This window comes from Conger conger, chromosome 11 (assembly GCF_963514075.1).
Source record: "Conger conger chromosome 11, fConCon1.1, whole genome shotgun sequence".
Lineage (NCBI taxonomy): Eukaryota > Metazoa > Chordata > Actinopteri > Anguilliformes > Congridae > Conger > Conger conger.
Window position 1 is genome coordinate 17,076,208 of NC_083770.1, and position 25,601 is coordinate 17,101,808.

General features: G+C 45.7%; 1 protein-coding gene across 3 annotated transcripts in view; it reads left to right on the forward strand.

Moving 5' to 3' along the window:
- The window catches only part of LOC133140821 (DNA repair protein XRCC4-like), a 72,848-nt gene that overhangs the window by 24,452 nt on the left and 22,795 nt on the right, over positions 1-25,601 (forward strand). For all 3 annotated transcript variants that reach the window (XM_061261059.1, XM_061261057.1, XM_061261058.1), the window contains exons 4-6: positions 17,823-17,989; positions 19,146-19,295; positions 20,603-20,715. In XM_061261059.1, the coding sequence (XP_061117043.1) occupies positions 17,823-17,989; positions 19,146-19,295; positions 20,603-20,715 (430 nt within the window). The remainder of the gene's footprint in view (positions 1-17,822; positions 17,990-19,145; positions 19,296-20,602; positions 20,716-25,601) is intronic.

Genomic DNA, 25,601 nt, shown 5'->3' on the forward strand with positions numbered 1-25,601 from the left:
CAGTTCTTCTGTCCCTCTCAGAAGATTCACGTTAAAAGACTGAGATAGCAAACCAGCTTTCCTCTGCACTGCAGCCAGCGGCTCTGAGATAAAACAAAACCATGTCCAACAGACTTCACTCCACTTCCCCAAAACCTGCCCCTTAAAGTCCACACATCTCCTCCGGCTGCCTGGATATCATCTCGCCTTTGGTGTACAATCAATGGAACCTTTTTCCTCTGTGAGTGTGCCTTGGCACAATGCAGGTTGAGATGATGTCATTAGCCTGGTGCATTGTGGTCTTTTTTGTTATAGTGGGCAGGTTGTGTCATGATGGCTGGATGGCTTCTGGCAGAGGCCAGTGAAGGAATGAAGAGCCAACGCTGGCTCTGAAAATATTAGCGTACGTTCCCTTCCTGTAAAATTCTGTTTATCCTTCTTTATGATTCTCTCTCTCTTTCTAGCTTTTCTCTGGTTACTGATATGCTGATACAACAGAATAACCTCATGGAAGGTTATGGTAACTACAACCAGATGAGCTTATTACAAAACGTAATAGTGCACGCCTTCAGTGAAGTGCTAAACAGTATTGTAAATATTTTAACAAAAGAGGACATAATTTCTCTGTAATACAAATATTTAAAATGCTTTGCGTAGCCTCAAAGCTATTCTATTTACGTCTGTGATAGATTATGAGAGATATCCTGAAGCTCGAAAGAAATGCTGCCTTGTTCTGGTGCGTAAGACAAGAGATCTTGCATGAAGACAGTCCGCCGCCATTTTGTGTGTGAACTTTCAGCAAAGGCCTTGCGGTGGCAGTTTCAGTCAAAGAATGCCATGCAGCTCACAGCAGTTAAGGAGGCCTTTCAGAGCCTCATTCCTTCCAGTGCCCACTGTACCCTACAGAAAGAACAACTGCACTTATTTATCACACCTACAGCTCCCCACCGCTCCCAGAGGCTGACCTTAAAGCCCGTGCCATGAATCTGCCCAGTGTCCCGAGAGGCTCCACATCCGCCTTGATAAGGTGGCGGTTTATGTCCCTGTTTTGGATGCCGGAATGGCGTGGGACGTCCGGCCACTGAGTGACGCTGAAAGCGGGCGGTCCTTTGTGCGTTTTCCTGGGAACAGCGCCTCTTTTCCGAGAGCCAGTACCTTCGGAATCTCCCTCAAAGCGAAGATGCTGTCCTCTCCGTTGATTATTTTTATTGATGTGATGTCCATCAGGCGCATTTTAGACTGGCAGGCCAATGTTTGCTTGTAGAGAGTCACACCTTCTTACTTGAGCATCACACTGCAAAGAATTGTCTTAACAAGTCTTGGAAAAATACTTACATTTTCTTTCTTCTCTTAAGTAGAAAATATCTTATTTTAAGTTAGCTTCGCTTGACAACCTCTTTGGCAAATCTTGAAATGAGTAAAGCACACCTCATTGGCATCTCATCTCCTGTTTTATTTAGCAAAAAAAGAAATAGATATAGGGCTAAAATACTTGTTAATTAGAGAAAGAAGAATTTTCCACCTGCCTCTCTGTGACTTTGCTGCCACATTAAAATCGTAGCATTTGTTAATTTCACACTAAGTGTGTCCGGCCTTGAATGTGTGACTGTGACGTTTTCCTCGTCAGATCACTTTTAGAGTTCTAGAACATAGTTTTAGAATTTAGAAAAAACGTTCCAAAACCTCCTCTTCACTGGGTTAATCACCAGGCCAACCAGATCATTTCTCGTAAAGGGGATGAGCACACACAGGAGAGCAGACCCTCACCTCTTTTATCCGGTGTGATCTTCCTGCCACAGGGTCCCAAGCTGTCGGTGGTTCCCCAGAGTGTACTGCCGGGCATGAAGTGATGCCCGGAGCACAAGGTTGGCGTTTGGCGAGCTAGCGCCCCTCGCGCTGTCCCACAGTGCCGCTGTTCTGCGGCGGCCAGCGGTCACCCACGTCTCTCAGAGCCCTGGCACATACGGCGGCGTCTGACCTTTGGGTTTATCAGAGGCTGATGGGAAAAGAACGCAGAGACTCAAAGAGCCTCTCCCTATCTGCCCACAACCTGACAACCCGCTGATTGTCTATCTGCACCGACACGACACATCACATAAGTAGACTCCTGCTCACTTCCTCTCAGAGAAACAAACAAACGTGGTAAGAGAAGACAAAGTGGGACAGACAGAGTCGGAATAATGCAGATGAGGGCAGCTGTTGGGCTCTTGAGCACGGCTCTTAACCCCAAACCCTTCATTGCTCCAGGGGTCATTGGCCCCTGTAAGTCGCTTTGGATAAAAGCATCAATGCTTCAGATAAAAGCATCAATGCTTCAGATGAAAGCATCAATGCTTCAGATAAAAGCATCAATGCTTCAGATAAAAGCATCAGTGCTTCAGATAAAAGCATCAGCCAAATAACTGCCATTTAATTTTGATGTTGTCAGCTTATCAGGGAGTGGCAGAGATGCATGTGTGTCTGTCTGCGCACATTCGTGTTAAACAGCATTTGGACTGTAGCTTTGTTGTTTTAAAAAACTACTACAATACATGCGAATGAGCCAGGGGGCCCAGCAGAAGGGTGTCTCTGGCAGGCAGTAGCAGTGTGGCTGGGGGCTGCTTGCTGATCAGCATCAGGCTGAATTGCCTAATTGTCACGTTCTGCTGCTGTAAAGTCTCAGCATCAGATTGGCGACTGTGGGGGATTGAGACATTGTGCTTCCTCCAGGATTAAGCAAGAGTTTGATATCCACGTGCATGTGTTCACTCATACTCACCCCTGTCCCAGCCCACCCCAGCTCAACCTCCCCGAATTTGATTACAAACCCCACACTGAGGCCGTAATTACTGCGGCCAAACGCTTTAACCAGGAGAGTAAAGCTTCGCAGATGCACTTTTCCTGGAAGGGGCTTCCTGAGGGATGTGTTCCAATGGGAACGGCTCTGATGATGGGGGGCTCTGATTGGCCATTGAGGGGATTGAATGACACCCAAAAGTATGAGGGGCTACAGTGCAGATTACAGCTGGGAAATGGCGAAAGCTTTTGATTGGTTCGAAGAAGTCAGTCATTGACAGCTTATTGTGGCCCCACCCATTATAGGATTTATGAAGCCTCACTCCTCTCTCTTTCTCATACGCAACATACACTACCGTCCAAAAGCTGCAAATGCAAACAGTTTTAGTATAGCTTGTAGGTCAACCTGAAAATAAGATTTCCAGACTCTAAGGTTGATGTGTCACAGACACAGGAAGTCACGGCATGCAAAGGATATGCAAAAAAGTACAAAAACATTGTAATGGGGGACTGCTGTGCTGACTGCTGTGCTGTAATTACTACATGGTGAAACCAAAATTTATAAAAAATACCCTTTAATAAAAGCTCTTGAGTCTGCGCTTTGACCACGTATGAATTGTTTGATTACAGACAGAAAATAAAATATTAAGTCAGAAAAAGCAGAAAAAGACAAGGTGACCTCAAACCTTTGAACGGTAGTGTATGTGCACACAGGCAAACTCGCACACACACAAACACAAACATGCATATACTCCCACATACGGGCATATATGTACACACACAGACACATGTACACACACCCACGCACGCACACACACACACACTACCCACACACACTCTCACGCACGCACACACCCTCGCACGCACGCACGCACACACACACACTCGCACGCTCGCACACACACTCGCTCGCACACACACACACACGCACGCACGCACACACGCACTCACACACACACACTCGCACACACGCACGTGCACACACACACACGCACACATACAGACGTTTAAAAATCTGTACATTCCCCCAGCCCCCAGAGTAATTATTGCAGACACTGCGGATTCTTCCCTGTTTTCTGTGAGAGGATTTGATTTCTCCTGCACAGCTACCCGCTACGGAGCGCACTGCGTTAATTAGAGTAACTAATGTAATTACTGAGCTTTCTCCACCGTGGGACGGCCTCTCACGCCAGCTACCGTGCGCGTCCTGGTGTTGTTCGCGGATTCGCAGTGTCCGTGGAGAGATGGAGGAAGGAATGCCGACTCATCTTACACTCTGAGAACTTTGGGAAACAGCACTGCCCCTAGCCTTGCCTGGAGTAGCATTCCTCAGTTCTGAAGAACACCTGTGGAGAAAGTGCCCCCTCTGTCATTATCTCCGTCTACAGGGTTACCCACGTCGTGATGAAAGGGAGCGTCGTCATGGCAACCAGCGGCTGTCTTCACTTCCCATTGGTTCTCCGACTTTTTTCCTATCCATCGAGGAATGCTGACTCAGCTGTATCAGCATCTATTTTAGGCTTTGTTTATGAATTGTGGCGTTCATCGCTTAAGTTGTGAGTTGACTTGTTTCCCATTCCTTATTAAATGTGGGTGACCATGATAGTGTGCGACCTGAGATTGAGTTAATGGGGAATGAAGGTGTCATTGGCCTCTGTCTGTCTATCTGTGTAAGAGCATTAGCAGCTCTGTGTTTGTGGGGGTAAGGAGAGGAAACTCAGCCGTGTGGTGGTGTCTGAGGGCTGTCCCAGAATCCTCTGCAGCTGGGGAGCAGAGCAGCCGAGGGTGACGTGTTGCCGTTACAATGTTGACAAAATGGAAAAGAAGAAGACAGATTCCAGGAGCTTCTTTCTGAGTAGAAAGGAAACCGATCTTTACTCAGAGAGAGAGAAAGGGAGGGACCAATGATCAGTAATATCATTGATCCTCATGGGCGTTGATCCTCATCCTGTGTTAATAGTGTCTGGTTGCCGTCGAGCTCCTGCAGGAAAATGACTGGAGGTTTTTCCCTGTCTGAGCGACCACAGGATCAGGTGCTGTCAGCGACACGTCGTCCTCCGTGCCATAACCATTCCTCTATTATTCCCTTTCTTTTTCCGTCTCATGGAAACCTTGAGCCCTCGCCGAAACACAGCCAGCCCTTCCCCTGAGCGATTTCACAGTTCGCTGCCTCGTGCCGACACCAGGCGCGCCAGGATCCCTCACGGAAAGGCAAGGGGAAGAGAGGAGTAATGCGAGTGAAGAGAAATTTCCTCACCAAAACTGGCCTTGATATTCATACATTATTAACACTAAGCACAGGTGTTGACATTTCAGAAATGAGTTCGTTTTGATCTGCAGCCACTGAGAGATAGTTACCCAGAATCCCTGACTGCTCTGTGTTCTATCCTCTCCTGTGATTGGATGGCTAAGCAGAGCTGCACGGTTCTCATTGGCTATCGGCAGAATATGGCACCATCATCAGGGGCCCAACTGATTTAGGATGAATTCCCGGCCTGTGTGCGTGTACCATAGGAATACATCATTTTATAGGTCCATTCTTAAGGTCTAGCAGCTGTACTTTGACATTTACTCACACACTGGGGATGGGCTTGGCATCTGTATACTAGGACAGCTGCTGCTTCTACCCAGCCTGTTCTGGTTTTCTGTGCGCTTGCGCTCGTGTGTGTGCACGTGTGTGTGTGTGTGTGTACTGCGTTTGTGTGCATACTCGATGCTGGTGTGTGTGTTTTTTGTGGGTTTTATGTATAGTTTTTGCTGGTGTCTCTGTGTATGCCAGTGTGTGTATTGTAAGTGTGTTCTTGGCTACTGCATTCTGTCCAGTATGTTTTTGTACGCATGTTCTTGGCTACTGCATTCTGTCCAGTGTGTGTTGGGAGTCAGTGCCCGTCCCCTGGCACTGGGCGAAACAGACAGACAGGCAGTGATTGATTGATTTTGTTTAAACAGGACGACTGTGTTTAAACTGGCCCAGCAGAGAATCTGCTTAATGGACTTTGTTTCTCAGTTTGTGCTGGTCTCCCTTGGACACGCTGACTTTTCTCTGCTTATTTTTCTTTGCAGTTTCTTTGGTGGGGTGTGGCAGTGGTAGTGGTCAGGCTTTGGTTTGTGTGGTGCTGTGTGTGTGTTTGTGTGCGTGTGTGTGTGAGTGTGGGTGTGCCTGCATGTGTGTATGAGAGTGTATGCCTGTGTCTATGTGTGTGTGTGTGTGTGTGTGTGTATGGCAGTGAAATTATGGGCCAAGCTATGCTGGAAGATCAGGTCCCTCCCTGTTATTATGCCGTTGCCGCCTTCTGAAGTGAATCATAGGAGAGAGTTATGCGAAAGGACTGTGGAAAGCAGTGATTATAAACGAGGTAATCAACAGGGGATGTCCCGTCCCAGTTAAAGCCCTAAAGGGAAGCCTTCTGTTCCCCTGACCCTGATGACAGACACCCACAGGACCTCACCTCAGGTCGATTTTCAAACAGAGACATCGCTAATGCTAACGCTAAAGTGATACTGTCATACTGAAGAGAGAATAGGATGTCCAGTCATCAGTGGGTGATGTGCGGCTTTGTGTGGTGTCTGTGGGGTGAAACTGGGGTTTGAATTAGTGATGGTTTGTTTGAGGTGGATGTGCTGTCCTGAGGGAGTGCTGGTGCAGAGGTCATGCTTGCCTTGCAATCAGCTGATTATAGTGTCTGTGCGTCCTCTGGGCCGATATCGGGGGGCTTTCTCCATACAGCTAAAACCCCGCCTCAATGCTGTCTTTCCCTCTCTCTTTCCCCCTCTCTTTCCCCTCTCTCTCTCTCTCTCTCTTTCTCTGTTTTACACACACACACACTCAAGCATTTCCTTTTATTTGAGGTGCAAGAGCTGTTCAATCAATAACTAAAAGAGTAACCCTATTGTCTTTGTAAACAGTGTTATTGTTTTACACACACACACACACACACGCACACACAGTTACCATCCTCAGCTTCTAGGAACGAAACTAATCAAAAGGATTTAGTAGATTACACTATACAGAGCGACTCACAGAGCTTTCATATTCTTATATAGGGCCCATTGTACAGCTGGATAATTACTGAAGTGCTTCAGGTTATGTACTTTTCTCAAGAGAACAACAGCAGGGCCCAACCTGGGACCACGCCTACAACCTTGGAGTTACAAATTGAGCTCTACAACCATTATGTTACACTGCTGAATTAATGAAATTAGTGCTTTTCTAACACACAGCCCTGTGGGTATACAGTATTGAGTGTGACTGCTTTGGTTTCATCGCCTAGAAACATCACCTATCATCACCTACTGGTGAAGCAGAGGCTCGGAAAGAACGCATCATCAGAGTGAGACGCTATGCAGCTGTAGAAAATAACAGCTCCGGTTAATATTGATATAGGACTGGGTTCTGCTACGTTGTGAATGTTAAGTTATGTTTTGAGCTGTCTTTTGGTTTGCTGTGTCATTCATAAATCTGTCTTGGAGTAGCAAAGATAATAATAATTTAAATCATTAAAAAAATGAACTAAAATCAATATTGTTATTATTTTCAATTGTCGTCTTTTATTTTTCAGTCGTTTCTTTTATGAAGAACAGCAGCTGGAGTCACTAGGTAGAGGATTGTGCAACTTTGTGGCACAATGAAGGTTTCCCTTCTCCCTTTTCAATCAGTCAGTCCATCAATCAAAATGTATTTAGTCCAGTACATTTTTATTATTGTTGGAAAATATGAAAAAACTGTGAGATGATTCCCTGATCCCAGGGAGTCAAAGGGAGTTGGAATTCCCTGATCCAGCAGTGTTTGGTTGAGTTGGGTGATAGATGGTGAAGACACAGTGAAGTGATGGGCGCTCACCTGTGTCTCTCAGTGGGACAGTCACAGGGGTCCCGTCCCAGGACCGCCGCAGGTGAGGGGTGGGGTGAATTGCAGAAGGTCCCTAAGAAATTTGTGCTCGGAATTCCCAGCGTGCTTCCTAGAGTTGTAAAACAGACCATAGTTCTGAGGGGAAGAAGCGCTGTACTGTCCAGATGGTGTGATTATTTTACTGCACTCATTCTTTTTCTCTCGGTCTCTTTCTCTCCTACTCTCTTTCTCTCTCTCTCTCACATGCCCAATATTGAACAGTTTGCCACCAAATACGGTGCAACAGTTTGTGACTGTTGGTAAACCTCAGTCTGCGAACAGATTCCCAAATATGAAGAAAAATGTCCTTTCTGAGAAATGTCCTGGAAGTGTTGGGGCTTAATTTTCCTTTTTTCCATTGGTGTGAAGTGAGACGCTGCTGATTAAACTTTGACACTGTGATTGGAACCGATTTCGTTTTTCTTGGTCCCTAACACCCCGTAAAGTCCAGGAATCTAGAAGTCTGTATTTGTAGGTTTGCGTCCAAATAATGACCTGGCTTGAATGTGTGCTAGCTTTCATAAATGCTTGTGCTCGCATTCACAAGTGTTTATGTGTGATATATGTGATTGGGTTTGGGTTGGCACTAAACCTCCTTTGATTGGATACATTTTACGATGATACGCTCTCAGAAAAAAGCTTCCAAAAGGAACCCGTTGATTTTGTAGAAGAACCAAATCTAGTTAAAAGGTTCTTTGTCTGGGAGCTTTCACACGCCTCACCTATGATAGAGCATTCCATAAAGAACTGAAAAGGGTTCCTCTTGGACACTCAGACAGCCTTGTGGGCTTTCATCACTTAAGGAAACCTGGGAGCATGTGACACAGTCAGGGGGTGCAGGAAGAGAGCTGAAACGGGGTGATTTTCGTCATTCCGAAGCGCTGAGGAGAAACAGGTGTGTGGTGTGCTGGGACAGTGGGAACCCCGTGAGAATGAGAGCCGTCTGGCGGTGGTGTTTGAAGCGAGCCGGTTTATTACAGCGGGAGGTCGACCCTCGGGAACTCTGTGAGGATTTAGGACCTGCCTGCCTTCTGGTCTCCCAGCCCGTCATTACGCCTTACTGCTCCTCCAGCAAAGGAGAGCTGTGACCAGGAAGTGACAGGAATTAGGTGCAAGTATTCCCACCACTCGTGGAGAGCAATGGAAGAAGAAAATGTATTGATTGTAAAAATGTGAACCTCAGGTTTTCATGCACCTTGGTTAAGTTGTGAAGTTGCGGCAGAACATGAATTGAATTATTCACTGTCTTTCAGAATGACACATTAGTTCACATAGCACATTTACAAATTTATGCACAAAGCAACCCACGTACCCACATGAACATACAAGGACATATACGAAACAGTGTGTGCAAACACACACATGTATGCACGAACACACGTACACACGTGCACAAACACACGCATGCACGCACAAAAGAGCAGGTAGAAGGAACATTTTTCTTTTTAAATGCAGGGTGTTAGCCGTTAGCTGTCAGAGAAACAGTAGGAAATGAGTCTTTTTCCCTTGTCCACAGTCGGTCCTAATTGTGGTTTAGTTGGCTGTAATTTTCGGTCCCTGCTCTCAACAGACTTTCTCCTCGTCCCTCTCTCCCTGGCTGTCTCTCCCACACTTACCTCACACTGGCTCACACTCTCCACCTGAAGCCTTTCTTAAAACTTTCACTTTTCCAAAGACAAAGAATTCTCAGCAAAATCATTATTATGTCTTTGTGTATTCCGTTCATGCAGTAAAATGACATTAACAAGGCCTGCAGTTGCACATTTCAATGGTATACTCACCACAAATACGTTTTTTAGCAAATATGTTTTTTTTTACAAAGCCCATTGTTCTTCACAGCAAAACACGATTCAGTAAGTCACTGCTGGCATGCAATAGCTCCTTCCATCTTTGCTGTCAAGGCGCCTAATTGGCCTAACACTACATAAGCACACAGAGTAAAGATTCCAAAAGACACAATCACTGTAGCTTTGAACTTAGACGCTGTCTATAATCAAGTGTGAGCCTCTATAAGGCTGTGTAGGTCAGGAACGCTAAAAGCTCTCTTTCTCCAGGTAGCATTAGCCTCTTCAGTTTAACAGCAGTGTCTAAGTGCTCCCATTTTAATCATGTTTTTATATGTCAACAGCCCTCATAGCAGCATAGCACAGTAAACAGAGCTGCAGAACGGGCTGCATATGTTTACACAGAGGGCCTGTGAGGGACATGGCATCCATTCCCCCGCTGGTGCCGATCCCTCCGTAGGGCCGCGTGTGACCTCGCCCTTATTTTATTGGGTAATGCTTCATTTCGGCGAGCGGGAAACCACGCACCCTGTAAACACTGTGTCGCGGTCCAACCTCTGTCATCTTTCTGAAAACGCTCCCATTTAAAGAATAAAAAATAAAAAAACGTCCTACTTAAGCAGCTCCTCAGTCCTAGCGAGGAAATAAGTAATATCAATGTGCATTTTAAGAAGTCGTCGCCGTTGGTGACGCATGCAAGCACAATGCCCTGTATTCATGCTCTTGATAAATAGCATGTGGAAAGTGTTTAGCTTTGTTAAAAAGAGTCGTCCAACTACACTGGTCCTCGGGAGTGCTGTAAGTAGTCGAAGAACAATTCAGAGAACAGGTCTCTTCCGGGTCAAAGGGAAAGCAGTGAGTAAGCATCTCTTACATTTGCACTACACTGCAAAAAACTCTAGTCTGGTAACAAGCCTTACAATGTTTCAGGAAAATATGTAGAAAATATGAGCTTCTTTTAAGTTACTGTTTGCGTAACCAGTGAAATTTGACCCTTTGGCAAATAACTCAAAATGCAGTGTATCTGAGACTAATGACTTGTTGTTTGGTTTATGCAGTGTAGGTAGTGTCTGAGAGTTGCAATGCTTATACTTGGCAAGATGGTGCAGGTAACCAACCTGAATTATTGTGTGAGAATTATGACTTCATCTGTGTGACTTTGTTGAAGGTGCTGTTCAGATGTGCCTGTCATCCACCCAGTGCAGTAAAGCTGCTGGCCAGGGGTGGGAACTCCAGGGGTCAGAAAGTAAAAGTTCTGCCATGTTTTTCTCCAGCCGTGACCTCAACCAGCTGATTTCACTAACTAGTTCTACCTCCTGGCTGAGGAATTGTGCTAAGCTGGTTGGTGCCTTGCATGGCAGCCAATCGCCGTTGGTGTGTGTGTGTGAACGGGTGACTGAAAAGCATCAATTGTACAGCTTTGGATAAAGGCGCTATATAAATTCCAACCATTTATCATTTAGTGAACAAATCCAGGTGATGGAAACAGAATCCTGGGTTGGACCTGGAACTTTCCGAACCTGGAATTTCCACTTTTGCTGCTGGTTCCGTGCCTCAGATGCCGAATCCTCCAGGAATATCCCAAGCCCCGCCTTCATACCAGCCGCCGTGACGGCCAGTTCTGAGCGCTGTGTCTGGCCCGGGGCACAGTGCACATTGGAGTGCAGCTGGTCTCCTGGCCTGCAGGGGGCGAGAGCGGGGGGGTGGGGTGGTGGCGGAATCTCTGAAGCCTGCAGAAGCATTCCGCATAATATTCCAAATTCCATATTCCGGCCACGGAACTTTCCACAAAGCGCACTCTGTCTGAAGGGCTTTCCTGGGTGCCACTCTCGGTCATCCTCGACTTTAGGGCCACTGGTGTAAACGAGGCAGGCTGTCCTTTTCTGAGAGCTTCACTTTTTATTATACAGTACCTCTTTCTTCTCGTGCTTCCAGCAGCATGTGGAAAGGATCGATTCCTACTCTATTATTCATATTATTATTATTATTATTATTATTATTATTACAAAAGTTATTTTGTACTTTTGTAATATGTGATGATGTGAATTGATGAATCATTCTCAATGACCTATTGAATAATGTTCTGGCTCAACCTCGCAACTCAACCATGGTGCATGAGAATGAAAGGAAATATTACCCTATTTTTCCCCTGTCCCGTTCCCCCATCGACACATGTATCTCTATAAGCGCTCTTAAGTGAGCATATTTCACACAGTAATGTGTGATGTCAAATGCATCATTTGCAAGCAATTGGGTTTAACACGTTGCTCTGGACAGAAACATTTGGGTGCCTGTCAGTTTAATTGAATTTTGGAGTTTGATGTGACTGCATACCAGCCAAACATCAGTTCGTACGTCTATGCTAAACTGGATTTATGTTTTTGTCTGGATTTATGCGCGTTGCACGAGTGGAGCAGAATTTTGATGCGCTCATGATTTATGTACAGTTGTATTACTCCGCACATAAATATGATTAGTGGCTGTGATCATTCCAAGTAACTCAAAGAGCCTTTGGAGGATCTGGCAACCTTACTGGAGAAGCGAGGCAGAGCATTCCCAGTACTGAACAGCAGAGAGAGAGAGGGGAAGAGAGTGTGTGTGTGTGTGTGTGTGTAAGTTTGTAAGTGAGTGTGTGTGTGGGGTGAGTGGGTTTGTGTGTGTGTGTGTGTGTGTGTGTGTGTGTGTCACCGCTAACTTGGGGACGTTCTAGCCCGTACACTCAGCTGTGTGAACAGTGGCTGGGTGCCATGGTGACACACAGGTACTTTCACACTCAGTCTAACGTGTACTTTAGAGTCTGCTCCACGACTTTTGCACTCAAAGTCCTATCAGCTGCTTGTGAGACTGATGTGGTCGGTCGACAAACCCTGATGCATTTATTTCAACCTTGTAGGACTATGTTAACTCTTCATAAAAATTCCTCATTTTGATCGGCATTCATTTGTCATATCCACTGATTGCAATGTCACAGAAAATGCATTAGATTTCAGCCCTGTGCAGTTTAAGCACTCTAATCTATCCATACCCGTATGTCTTATTGTCTTATTTCAAGGTTGAATTATCACGTTTTTGTTTTTTTTTTAGATATACTGAGATTGAATTTTCAGAATAAATAACTTGAATTTAATAAAAACTCACAAACCATCACAGAAAGGCTTGTTCGGTCTGCCTTAAATGAGTCCATTTATCTCCTGCGTTATCAGGAATCAGAATGAAACCTGGATTTTACTGCACCGTGTGACTAATGGGGGCACTATGTACTGTATACAAACTGTAATTTAAACACTTAAATTAAACTCAACACTTATTTTAATAAAATTTTCATAGCCTAGTCTTGGTTCTTGGACGTTAAGCAGCAATGCATAATTATTCTTAAATTTATATACATTTTTCCATCTTACCTGACACAATAAATATTCCATCTTACCTGACACTTAACAATAAATACTGTATTCTTAAACACTTTTATATTCTGATGCGTTCTTAAATGCATGTTAATATTTTATTTTCATGGACATCATTGGCTGCAGCTAGGGCAGAACATTCTCAGTGCAGGACTGATTAGACATGAAGGAAAACAGCCCTAAATAACTGAATGATGTAAGTGTGAAAAGATGGATACTGGATCAGCGAGGAGCCCTAGTGCCGTCATTCGCTGGTTTTTCCTGTTCTGACCTAAGCCACACCTCAGCCGTGAGGTCAGTCCTGCTCATGGGAAGGGTTTCCTCCAGGGGCTCAGACACATCCCAGTCTCCTCTGCATTCCCCACCCTAACTGACCGTGGCCTGCATGCTTGTCTAGGGCCGGAGGAGCATCAAACCTGGCCCTCAATTCTAGATCCAGCCCTGGTTTTATTTTCTACATGATAATTAGCTGGACAGTTTGTGCTACTGATTAGCCGGACTGTTTCACACCTTACTCCCAGGTAAAGGGAGGTTGGAAAACCTGCAGTTCTTGGCCCTTGAGGAACAGGGATATAGGGGGTTTTGGGTTAATGTTCTCGGTGGCATCAAATGGGAGAGCGATGTGTACCTGGCAAGGCCAGCGGTGTTCAGGGACAGAACTGTGTTCAGAACGCCAGCGTTCAGGCCATCGGACCATCATGTTTACAGGAGGATTCTGACTCAGGTCAGCTTCCCCAGGAACACTGGCCTCGCTCCGCTCCAGCGGCCCAGTTACAAGCCGCAGGAAGAGCCCATAAAATGTTTACTGGAGAACATCTGTGACATCACTGCTGGAGAGAGTGTGTCTGACTCCATCTCTCCCGCTAGAGAACACCGTCCCTTACATGAGGGGGGGGGCTGGCAGAGGTGATTTCACTTCCTCACGCTGGGACAGCGGGGAAATGACAGCTGTCGCTGCAGTGGCAGAGTGAACACTGAATAGCAGTGCAGACTGAGGGACAAACACGCTTTAGAACTCTTCTTCTCTTTCCTGCTTTCTCTTGCTCTCTTTCACTCCAGCATCTTGTTCCTCTGTTTCTCATTTGAGTAACTGCATTTCCCTGAGCATTTTGAAAACATTTTTATATAACCATTATTTGACCCGGACAAACCCCATTCAGATCAAAAGTCAAGAGTTAGTAGTCAAGGGCCTGACATGAAACACAGAGTAACCGAACAAGACAGTTGACAAAATGTACAAACGTCAAATAGGGAATAAGACAAGAGATTAACACGCAGGAGCATGCTTCAGTCACAGAGTCATAGAATGTACGTTTAAAATTAATGAAGCATGCAGGTGAACTGCTGTAGCAGATGAAAGAAAATTCTGTTCAGAACTGTAGAAATGGTATTTTTCTAATACCGGGTTAACTTCATTGGCTCTTTACATAAGTATTCCTGTGGTCATAAGAGCCCCTGCTGATCGGCTGACTGCCTTATTTTTGTGAAAATTGCCTGAAGTTGGCCAGACCTTTAATTGGTCACTTGTGTAAACAGTGTGTCTGAGATCAGAGGTAAGCAGGTTGTTTACTGTAATGACTGTGTCAGGTTTGCAACTAAAAGACGAGGAATCACAGCCAGGCCGTTAATATTCAAGTGACGGCTTGGCTTAATAGCTTGAGAAAATAACAATGAAAATGGTACCAAAATAAATTCCTTTGAAATGTAAAACAAGGCAGCCTGACGTCATTAAGTGTTTAATACCATTTCTGCCATTAAGTCAGAGACTCGAGTGGAGTACACGCCTTACAGGAAAGTGTAAATGTGTGTGTGTGTCTGTGTGTGTGCGCTCGGGTGAGTGTGTGTGTACGTGTGTGCGTGCATATGTTTGTGTGTCTGTGTGCATCTGTGTATTTGCGTTTGTGTGAGCATGTGTGTGCGTTTGTGTGAGCATGTGTGTGCGTTTGTGTGAGCATGTGTGTGCGTTTGTGTGAGCGTGTGTGTGCATTTGTGTGTACGTGTGTCCCAGCATCGCGTGATGACTCCAGAGAGCAGTACAACTCTTGAGAATGGCACCAGTCTTTATCATCTGAGCACTTCTGAATAGGGAGGTGCGATTCAAACCATTGGCCAGACAGGCCTGACCCTTGACCCCAGCGTCTGTCCCAGGTGTCCCTCCCCTTCATCTCCATGGGAACGGCTCGTCAGCGCTGCTTCAGCGAGGGCGGTGGCGGGGTTGTGGTATCTGTCGCCGTGGCGACCCTGCGTGGTGAGCGATGAAAGCCGACTTCCTGGACGATGGCGTGCGGAGCCGGTCGCCTGTGCGAAAGCAGACCCCTCACCCACAACGTCGATACGCCGTCTCCGTTAGAGACAGGAGGAGGAAGGAGCACGGCTCCAGGGCGCTTGAGTGGCCTCTTATATTTCCTCAGAACCCTTGCATTTGAGGGGGACGTGCTGCCCGTTATCCTCAGATGACCCACTGAGGGGTTAGTGTACACTGCTCTTACACTTACATGTGTGCGTGTGTGTGTGTGTGTGCGCGGGTGTGTGTGTGTGTGTGTGTGCACGGGTGAGTGTGTGTGTGTGTGTGCGGGTGAGCGTGAGTTTGTGTGTGTGCGCGGGTGAGTGTGTGTGTGTGTGCGCGGGTGAGCGTGAGTGTGTGTGTGTGTGTGTGTGTGTGTGAGGGTGAGTATGTGTGTGTGTGTGTGTGTTTGTGTGTGCGGGTGAGTGTGTGTGTGTGTGTGTGGGGGTGGGTGTGTATGTGTGTGTGTGTGTGTGTGTATGTGTGTGTGTGTGTGAGTGTGTGTGTACGTACCCGTGTGCCTGGCTGAGCCCTACCTTACACCACCGCCAGGATCATAAATTACGAATGCCTAAAATAAATGATCAAATTACGGGAAGGATTCGTAATTTTGGCTCACCGTGGCCCTTCAGTGTAACCCCAAACCCGTGGCATGTGCCCACACTTCTTCTGTGAAAACACACACGCTCTCCTGGACGGCTCGAACGGGAGACCGCCGACTCTGGTGTCACACTGACAGTGAGACATCTCTCCATGGTGCTGATAATATGAGTCACTGGCACAAAGAGGAAGAGCTGGTATTGTTCCCACTGACGGTGATTGATTATGGGGTGTGCGCTCCAAACTGGGATGTCTGTCCAGACTCCAGTCTACATGGTCTACAGGGACACGGACCTTGTCTAATCTTCTCTTTCTGTTTCTTTCGCTGAGGTAGAAACAGGCGGCCATTTTCTTTTTGCCTCAAGACCGCAGTTAACTGGTGCTCTTGTTTTAGTTCATGGCTTTCAGCTATGAGATTTTAGAGCCCATAAACGTGGTCCTTTGCGAAATGTAATGGATTGTTATTGTGAAATGTACACTTGTTAAGTACACTTCCAAGTTTGGACAAGTGAAAATGCCAGCATGCTATACGAGGCCAGAAGTTTTATTGAATGCAGAACATGTTATGATGACGTACTCAAAGGTTCTAATATCAACCAGACTGAAGCATTAATTCAGATATTAATAGCTGGGAGATGTATACTATTTTTATGAATCTGTGAGTGATAGTAATTGGACGGTGTGCACTGAATCCTTTGAACTGTCTGTTATTTGTGTACAAAAAGGGTAAATAGATCACCTCTAGGTATTGGCCATGATGCTTCAAATTATTATTTTTTTCTCTTCTTGGTCCTTGACTCACCTTTGCTGTTCATAAAGCCAAGTATTTTTTCCCACTCTCCTCTCTTTTTCTGTATCTCTCTCCCTCCCTTCACCCCTCACTTTGCTTTCTTTTACTCTGGTTCTTGTCATACTCTGTATTGCCCTGTTCTGGCGTTTGTCTATTTCCTGGTTTATTTTGTGTGTAGTGTCCCTCATTGCTTTCCGTCCTCCTAGTTCGTTCATTCATTACATTACCGTACGTTATTTGGCTGGTGGAATGTGGGGTTACCGGGCCTTGCTTAACAGATCTGAATGTTATTGACCTTGTGGGTCCCAGTCATGTACCTTAGCCGCTACGCTACAGGCCGCCCGTTCATCTCACCTGTGTCTCGTCCTCTGTTCTCCTTCACGCACACCTGTTCGTTAACTGTATTTAAAGTATGTATTTCCCCTGTTAGTTTGCAGGTTGTCTGGTCTGTTAACCATTCTTTCCAGTGTTATTCTTCCAGTCTATTCTGTGCCTGTTCTGTTCCTGACCTGTTTCATGTACCCCAACCTCCGTTTCTTGGATTATCCTTCTGTCTCTGATTTGATTTCCTGTTACCGAACTTTGATAGGACTTGTGGTTAACGATTACTGGATTACGTTTTCTACCTTCGCTTGTTAGAATTGTCTAGCTGTATTTAGACTTTGGCTAGTGACCCCGACCGACTGTGATTATCTACTCTGAACCTGGTTGCCAACGTTTGAATCCTGCCTGTCTGACTACGTTTAATAAACACTCCATTACTGCCTACTTCCTGGTTTGATTTGGTTCCTCGGTACTGAACCCTGACAGATTGTGTTGTGTTTTTATTTTTATTTATTGGCATTATCATCGTCTTAGTGGTGGTCTGCATTTTATGGTTTTATTGTGGTTTTATTTGTTTTTGAGAAGCTTCTTTTAGAAACATTGTTATGAATTTTTTATGGTTATTGTTTCTCTACCTTCTTTACAATGTTTATATGAATGGGACTTAAAAATCAATCTCTCTCTCTGCCTCTTCCCCCCCTCTCTCTCTCACCCCTCTCTCTCTTTCCCCTCTCTCTCTCCCCCCTTCTCTCTCCCTCCCCATCTCTCTCTCCCTCTCTCTCCCCTCTCTTTCTCTCCCTCCTCATCTCTCTCCCCATCTCTCTCTCCCCCTCCCCATCTCTCTCTCCCTCTCTCTCCCCTCTCTCTCTCCCCCCTTCCCCATCTCTCTCCCTCTCTCTCCCCTCTCTCTCTCCCCCCCTGTTTCTCTCCCCCTCTCTCTCTCTCCCCTCTCTCTCTCTTTCTCTATCTCTCTCTCCACCCCCCCTCTCTGTAGTTCAGGCTGGGTTCAGTGGAGCTGCTGCCGTGCCCGGAGCCGGACCGGGTCATTAAAGAGCTCATCTCCTACGGGCTCCAGCAGAGCCGGGAGCTCAGGGCCCAGAACCAGACCCTGCTGGAGCAGAACCACAGACTGTGCGGCGAGCAGAACCGGATCAGCACAGAGTACGGACCGCTGTGTGTGTGTGTGTGTGTGTCTGTCTGCACCCCAACGTATGGTCCCATTACACCTTCACCAAGGTAGAATGAGTGTGTTTTCTGGAACCTCTCTCCATGTCCTTGATGAGGGTTGTAATTCACCTCAGTGCCATAGGCCAGTCCCGCTCCTTCACCCTGCACTTACACTGTGGGTGTAACCAGCTTACTGAGGGGCGTCATATTCGCCAACGTTGCCAACATACTGTCAGCCAGTACCCTCGGTGAGGGAGGGTGACACTCTCACAACTCACCCTTTTTTATTTTCGCCCCACACCCCACACCACCCGCACATGCCCGTTTGTCCTCAGTCCATGGCCCTCAGTCCTCCCCAGCGCCCCTCTCTGGGGCTGTACTCGTCGTTCTGGCCCCCGCGGTGCCCCTTGCCCCTCCTCCCGCTGTGCAGTCAGAAAGATCAACAATGAGATCATCATCCACCCAGCCCATGCGACGCTCACAGGCTCCGCCCCGCCCAGAGAGGGCTCAGGGGTTTGAGCCAGTTTCGTTTATTTTCATCCGGGACAGACAGCTGAGCCACGCCACAGAACTCAGACGGCCGATCGGCCCTCTACGTCACGTCTAACCGTCCTTCCAGCGGCTTTCCCCCTCACTGAGGCCCCAGCGCTGCTCTCACAGGATGGAATAAGACACCAGTCTTTAGCGCAGGTCTGTCATTTCAAATAGCATCCTTTCCACAGGTTTTATAGCAGACCAGAGTTACTGAATAAAATGGAAAGTTTAACCTATTGTTATGTCCCATTTTTTACTTTCTGCTCTTATTTCAAATGTCCAGATTTTAGGCCCTTCAAGTATGTTCACCATCATTGTTTCAGAATTCATTCATGGTGCATTTTCTTCCACCGACACTAGACCCCCACCCAAATCAGCCCCCTCTCCCACCCCTATTCTATTCAGACTGGATGCTGCATTTCCCCTGTTTTTTACCCAGAGTACTGTACTGCTATTATAATATATCACTTTATTAAACCTGTTCAGCTCATTGTTCCAGTTAAAGCTTTCCGCAGGTCTCTGGGCACTGGGCCTGCACTGATTCTCCAGAGACGTGAGCTCTCAGTTGTGCTTCCTGGTTGAATGCAGATAGATGGAGATGTCCCGTTCCCCGCAGGCTGGAGAGGTATGTGCAGGGGAAGGAGAGTTTGGAGACGGAGCTCTACACGCGCTTTGTCCTGGTGCTGAACCAAAAGAAGGCCAAGATCCACCAACTGCAGGAGAGACTGAGACTGCTACAGGAGCAGCAGCAGGAGAGAGGAGTGAGGTAACACACACACACACACACACACACACTGCCACACGCTCATGCACACACCCTAAACACACCCACACACACCTATACACACACTGTCTCTCACACACATTACATTACATTACATTACATTATTGGCATTTGGCAGACGCTCTTATCCAGAGTGACGTACAAGTGCATACCCATAACCAGGGGTAAGTGCGCTGAAAGACCTTACAGGGAAGTACAATTTCAATTGCTACCCGTACAACAAAGATAAGGACCAGGACCTTATGCACACACACACATCTGCACACACACACCTATACAAACTCATACAGACTTATACAAACACACACACACACACACTGTCTCCCACACACACACACACACCTATGCACACATGCAAAAATACACACCCACACACACACACACACACACACACACACACACTTATATACACACACAAATGGTGCATGATGTAAAATCCTAAGTATAAACAGAAAAGATTGAAGCAAAGATTAAAGCACAAGTACATTCTTAATTGGGATAGCGGTGGAGCGAGCAGCTCTTGACCAATCAGAGTGGTACAGTTGGTGCTCTTGAGCCTCACAGAGGAGCGGTCCGAAATCAAAACAGCAAGGAATCAGCCCAGCTCATTTCACAAGAGCAGCCGCCTCCACCCAATCCGCCAAGGCAAGCCTGCCAACAGAAGACTAATCTCATTTTAATTCCCTCTGTTTAGTTGTGTTTGTTTGCATCCCTGAAAAGAAGTGACCCTTGGCAGTAACCTGGGAATGTACATTTGGAAACTTCCAGAACAACATCCCTAGACCGTGTGGATGAGGATACCCAATGCAGCAAAGCACCTAGCACTGACTTCATTACCTGAGACTTTTATTTTAAAGCAGTGGAAATTAAATTAAACATGCCCTTTGTGCAAATTAATTCAACCGCAAAACTACATTTTTGGAGTAGGGAACCTCAATGCCTGTCTTGTCACTAACAGACAGTCCCATTGGATATACTGTACCTTATTTCTCTGGAAACTACATTACAGTACAGCTATTTAGCCGATGCTTTTATCCAAAGTGACTTACAAGTTGATTAGACTAAGCAGGGACAGCTGCACTGACCTTAGTGTGGCTACACTGGGACTTGAACAACCGACCAGGTCCCAGTTAAGCACCTTAGCCAGTAGGATGGCCTACGTTGGCTGCGTGCTGCTAACAACAAGCATCCTCTATTGTCATAACAAAGCCGAAGTGCTCTGTGGCACTTGGACACGGTGGCTTCAGTTTGGGCTGATTTTAATATCTCCCTCTCTCTCCCGCTAACAGGGGCGCGACCATGGCGCAGAGTGCAGCCCTGGAGGAGGCTGATTCTGGGGACAGCACAGATGAGGAGACCCAGAACATAGCCCTGTCCCAGGTCTCCACGGTCCTTGTCAGAGGTACGATAGCTCCCCTTCACCCCCTAGAGAAGCAGTCCAATTTCAAGGGGCAGTGCACCTAGACATCTGTCCATTCAGATAATTTTGCTGAGATGTGACAAATCTTCTAAATTTCATGCCTTTTAAGATGCAGTTCGCCATCATACAATGGACCCTTCAATCAAAGATTGTTTCTGGTAATGAATGTGGCGACAATTTACTTTTGAAAAACTTCAAAACATAAGCAATGTCTCTTTCCAAATACAGTGTAATGCTGTACTGTTATTCCACTGCCAGACCTGGATGGATAGTACTCTTGAGTAAGTGGAAAAACATACTTTTAATTTTGGGGTGAACTGCCCCTTTAAAAAAATATATGCATTCAGACTCACATACAGTAGATACAGTATATGCATACATGCACCAGGGTAGACTGTAACAGGCCGCTTTAATAGATTCCATATGAGTATCCTGCTCATTACTCCACAAATTACAAACAGCAGTTTCAACCTGGGTCCTTTCAGGACAGCATCCCAAACCTTTCCTCACGTCTCTTTCTAAAAAGGCAGTTGTGTTTTTATCTTTCTTACTTATTTAGTTTTTTTCCCCCCTGTGCATTTACCAACATGTAGGGGGCCCCCGAGGTTTGTCTTCTGTCCGACGTCTTTGAGACAGATGAGAGGAGGCAACATTAAAACCATGCTGGGGTCTTTCTCATCTGCGCTTTGTCAAACCGGGGTGGCCTGCAATAAGGAAGTCCTATGCTTGTATGCACACGCAAGCACTTTAATTACGTTGTGATATCACTGGCTATTCAATCTCCAAGGGCAGGAACCCCTTCTCTCGCTGTGTGTTTTTGGGTTCGGCGTATCTTACCAGAAAATTACCCTAGAGTTGTTCCGGTAGGCCAATGCCATGGGTTGTCTCTAGTCACAGGCCGCATTTTCCTTCCCGTTGTGTCGTCAAACATACAAACCACACGTTCCTGTTAGGGGTCGAGTTGACCACTCGACTGCTTTGCATTGTGAGAGGATGCGGTGTAGCATCAGCACTCTGGTGACCTTTAAATCCCAAACGTTCCACTTAGCACGTTAGGATGCCGCGTCCTCTCGTTTTTATACTTTTATACTTTTTATAATTCTCACAGAAATGTTTCATCTCAAGAGGGCTCACTATGTGAGAAGGCTCATTTCCGCTATAGCTCTCAGAATTAGCTCATGTTATCCAAGGGAAACTTCTGAGCATTGTCACCTGTCAAGGGTCCGCATATGCGGTGTGTCTTATAGGTTGGATTGAAACCTCTCTTTTCTTTTCCATTGACTCTGACGTTGAAACGTCAGTCACGCCATGTCTTTAAAGGTGTAGCGTTTCTAAGCTTTGAGCGCTCCATCTCTCCTGATTTTGGGTTAGTCCTGGTGAAGTGGTCCAGGTATGGATCCTTCTGTATGTTTTTTTTTTTTTTTTTTTTCTACACTATGTGGAAATACTGAAGGCCTGTTCCTTCCTGAGACCAGCCTGTATAAAGGGAAATGCACTACCTGAGGAGCCTTGACCTTTGACCTTTGTCCCAAAAAGCTACTATACCCATTTCATTTACCAGTACCATGTCTTTCTGAAGGTAGCTAGTGACACCAAGTTTGGCTGTAGGAAGGAATTTAACAAAGTCAAAAATCTGGGTGGATGCAACGGCCACTGGCGGCCAATCCAGCAAAATATGTTCCATGAATTCATCTGGAAGTACTTGTTTAAAAATTGTATTTGCACGACTGTAAGGCAGAATGCTTTAAAATTTTTTGAACATTTGAATGTGCTTTGAAAATTTCCTCTGCAAAGAGTTCCATATGTAAATTGTGTTGATAAGTTAAATCGGTAATAGAACCATATCAAGACCAGGGAGACCTTCATCCACCCAGGTCCTCTTTACCCAAACACCCCCTGGCCCTCAACGTGCACGCACACCCTCTCTCTCTCTCTCTCCGTCCCTCATGTACAGCAGGGTGGAACGCGTGATGTCATCTCTGCGGCTCTCCACGGCCGGAGGTGGGGACGTCATCCACCATTTTGGCTCTACGAGAGTCACCCGCCGTAGGGCTTTTCCAGCTGAAGCCCAGAAAATGAATAACAGCTGAGCAACTATGGAGGCAGGGTTACTGTACATCCATATACCCAGCAGACACAAATCCTTCTCACAATGTTATGGCAATGTATACAGCGGACACCTGCCTCCTGTTAAAATAGGCGGTAAAATAGAATAGAAACAGGGTTTTTTTGTTGAGATGAAATGAGCCTTTGGTGCTCCTCATCATTGGACTAGCACTTGCGGTCAAGCGTATGCTCACCCCACATTGTAGGCGTTGTAGTTTCCCGTTTTAATTATTTTCCACTTAGGCGCTTTGGTGCTCACAAATTTTGCTGTGGTGCACGCCGGAGGGTTCCCTATCCTTTATTAAGTATGGGCTTTATTTCTTTATATGGAAGTGGATATTACATTGCAGTTATTTAGCTAACATTTTTATCCAAAGCAACTTCGTCGATCAGACTAAGCTGGGGACAATGTGGGGTTAGCTGCATGGATCTTATGGATCTTATCAGGGCTTACTAGTAACATGAATGTGGAAATGTATAATGATGAAAACAGGCTGTTCAGCCCGTTTGGGCTCGTCCCAGAATTCCCATCTTCTTCTATCACACTCTGTCCCAGAATTCCCATGTCTCCCTGTCATGTCTAGGAAATGACAGAGTCCAAATCTCCAATTTGTCGAAAAGACACCACGGCAGCAAGCTGTTCAGGAAAATCAGACTTTATTTAGCACAAGTGCATAAAGCCGGACCAAAAACAAGGACCCGGACTGCCATTTTTACACCCATTGTATACACAGTTACTCCTCCTACAACTCCACCTCCAACCTCATTCTGGCAAATCACCCACATTGTTCATATCTGAACTCCTCCCACAACTCCTCCCACAACATCATTGTGGCAAATCGCCAAAGGTCCTTATGCTCTGCCAGCTCTGTACAAAGTTCAGGACGCCCCCTGTCCTCACTTCACCCCGCACCTGTTCTTGGCAGAGTGGGAAACTACAAGATCTCATAAAGTTCTGGATGCCCCACCTCTAACACACACGTCATCCATACACGTCACTCTGTATCTTTCCACATATGGGTCACTTTTCTGTCAGGATCTTATGAGCAGTAAATCATTGAAAATATACAGACATACTAAACATTTTATTCATATTCACTTCTAATATACTTTTCTAATATACAGACATACTAAACATTTGATTAATTATTCTCTTCTAAGTGAGTAAATGTACATTGCATTCTTTGCTCTCATTTCAACAGTTTTCACTGTGGTTTCTTGCTTTTTCATAAGCTCAGCTATAATTAATGTTCTAGGTTCATTTGATTTGATAACAAGCAGCGTATATGGGATATATTGATTATAAGTCACTTGCATATAGATACACTTCTGGCATAAAACATCGAGAGTCCCGGAAAAATCAGCTGTAGCGTCATATCTCGCTCTGTGTCCTTGACTACACAGTTTGAGACGCCTCCCCCCCTCCAGCTGGCTCACTGTGTAATTCTAGCACAATTTAGCAGTTAATCAGTTTGAAACTATACAGGGTACATATCATACTTTAGTACGGATATATTCTCACTGTATCCCAGAATTCCCATGTTCTCCCCTCTTGCTGTGTCCCTGCGTGACCGCTGGCCCCTCTGGTATACGTTTAGCATGTGTGCTTTTGATTAGCAGCATGGATTTATGGAGCCCCCCCCCCCCACACTACAGATGCTGATGTGCGCTGCTGGAGTCAAACCCCCCCCCCCCCCCCCCCCCCACCAACACCACACACTCGTGATATCATCGACTCTGACATACTGTAAACGCCCCGCCCCCTACGCTTCTGTCATAGACCTCACTAATATGCGTGATGGTGATGTCACCACTGGCAGTCACAGCATGCTGTAGTATGTTTCTAGGAAACTGAAACTTACAAAAAACCTTTCTTATTGTTTTTGTTGTTTTTTTTAATTTATTTGGATGCAGGGTTATGCAGAATTACCCCTGTGACATCAGAGAAGGCCTGTTGTTTCAGTGAACTGGCCATAGAGACTTGTGACTTGCTCACAGCCTAAAGTGATAACGTGGGAGACATTCGTCTAATTCTCTCTGTTTCTGCTCCAAACCCTGCGCTGCAACAGCATGTGGATGCTGTGTACTGCCTTGTTTCCACACTCTCACTTTCACAAGAGGACCACAGATCTAAATTAATCCGCAAGGGTGCACACTGGTTGTCTTAACAAGTGCTTTTTATTTTTGTATTAACGTCTTTATTTTTCTCAAGTAGAAAATATTAGCTTGTGTTAGGTTACTATTTGCTTGACAAGTGAAATGGTCTCTTTGGCAGATCTAGAAAAGTCAAACTGTCTTACCAATATATTATATTTATATATATAATTATTTATCAAAAAGGTAACATCAATGAGATTTCAAGTCTCAATATATGTCTGAAATACTTCTTGAAATTGACATTTTTGTTTTTTTGCAATGTACTTTAAGAAGATGGCTTTGCATTGATAAGAATGGAGCAATCATCGGAACCAAGCCGAATGAATGGCTCTTCTCATTCTGTATAGAATTATTTAAACGGCAACAACAATAAAGCAACAAAAAGTATGAACGATTTCAAACAAAAAACATGAATATGTTATTTCATTCCGGGGCAGCCTGTAGCCTTGTGGCTAAGGTACATGACTGGGACCTGGAAGGTTGGAGGTTCAAGGCCTGGTGTAGCCACAATAATAATATCTGCACAGCTATTGGGCCCTTAAGCAAGGCACTTAACCCCACGTTGCCCCAGGGGGAATTGTCCCCGGCTTAGTCTAATCAACTGT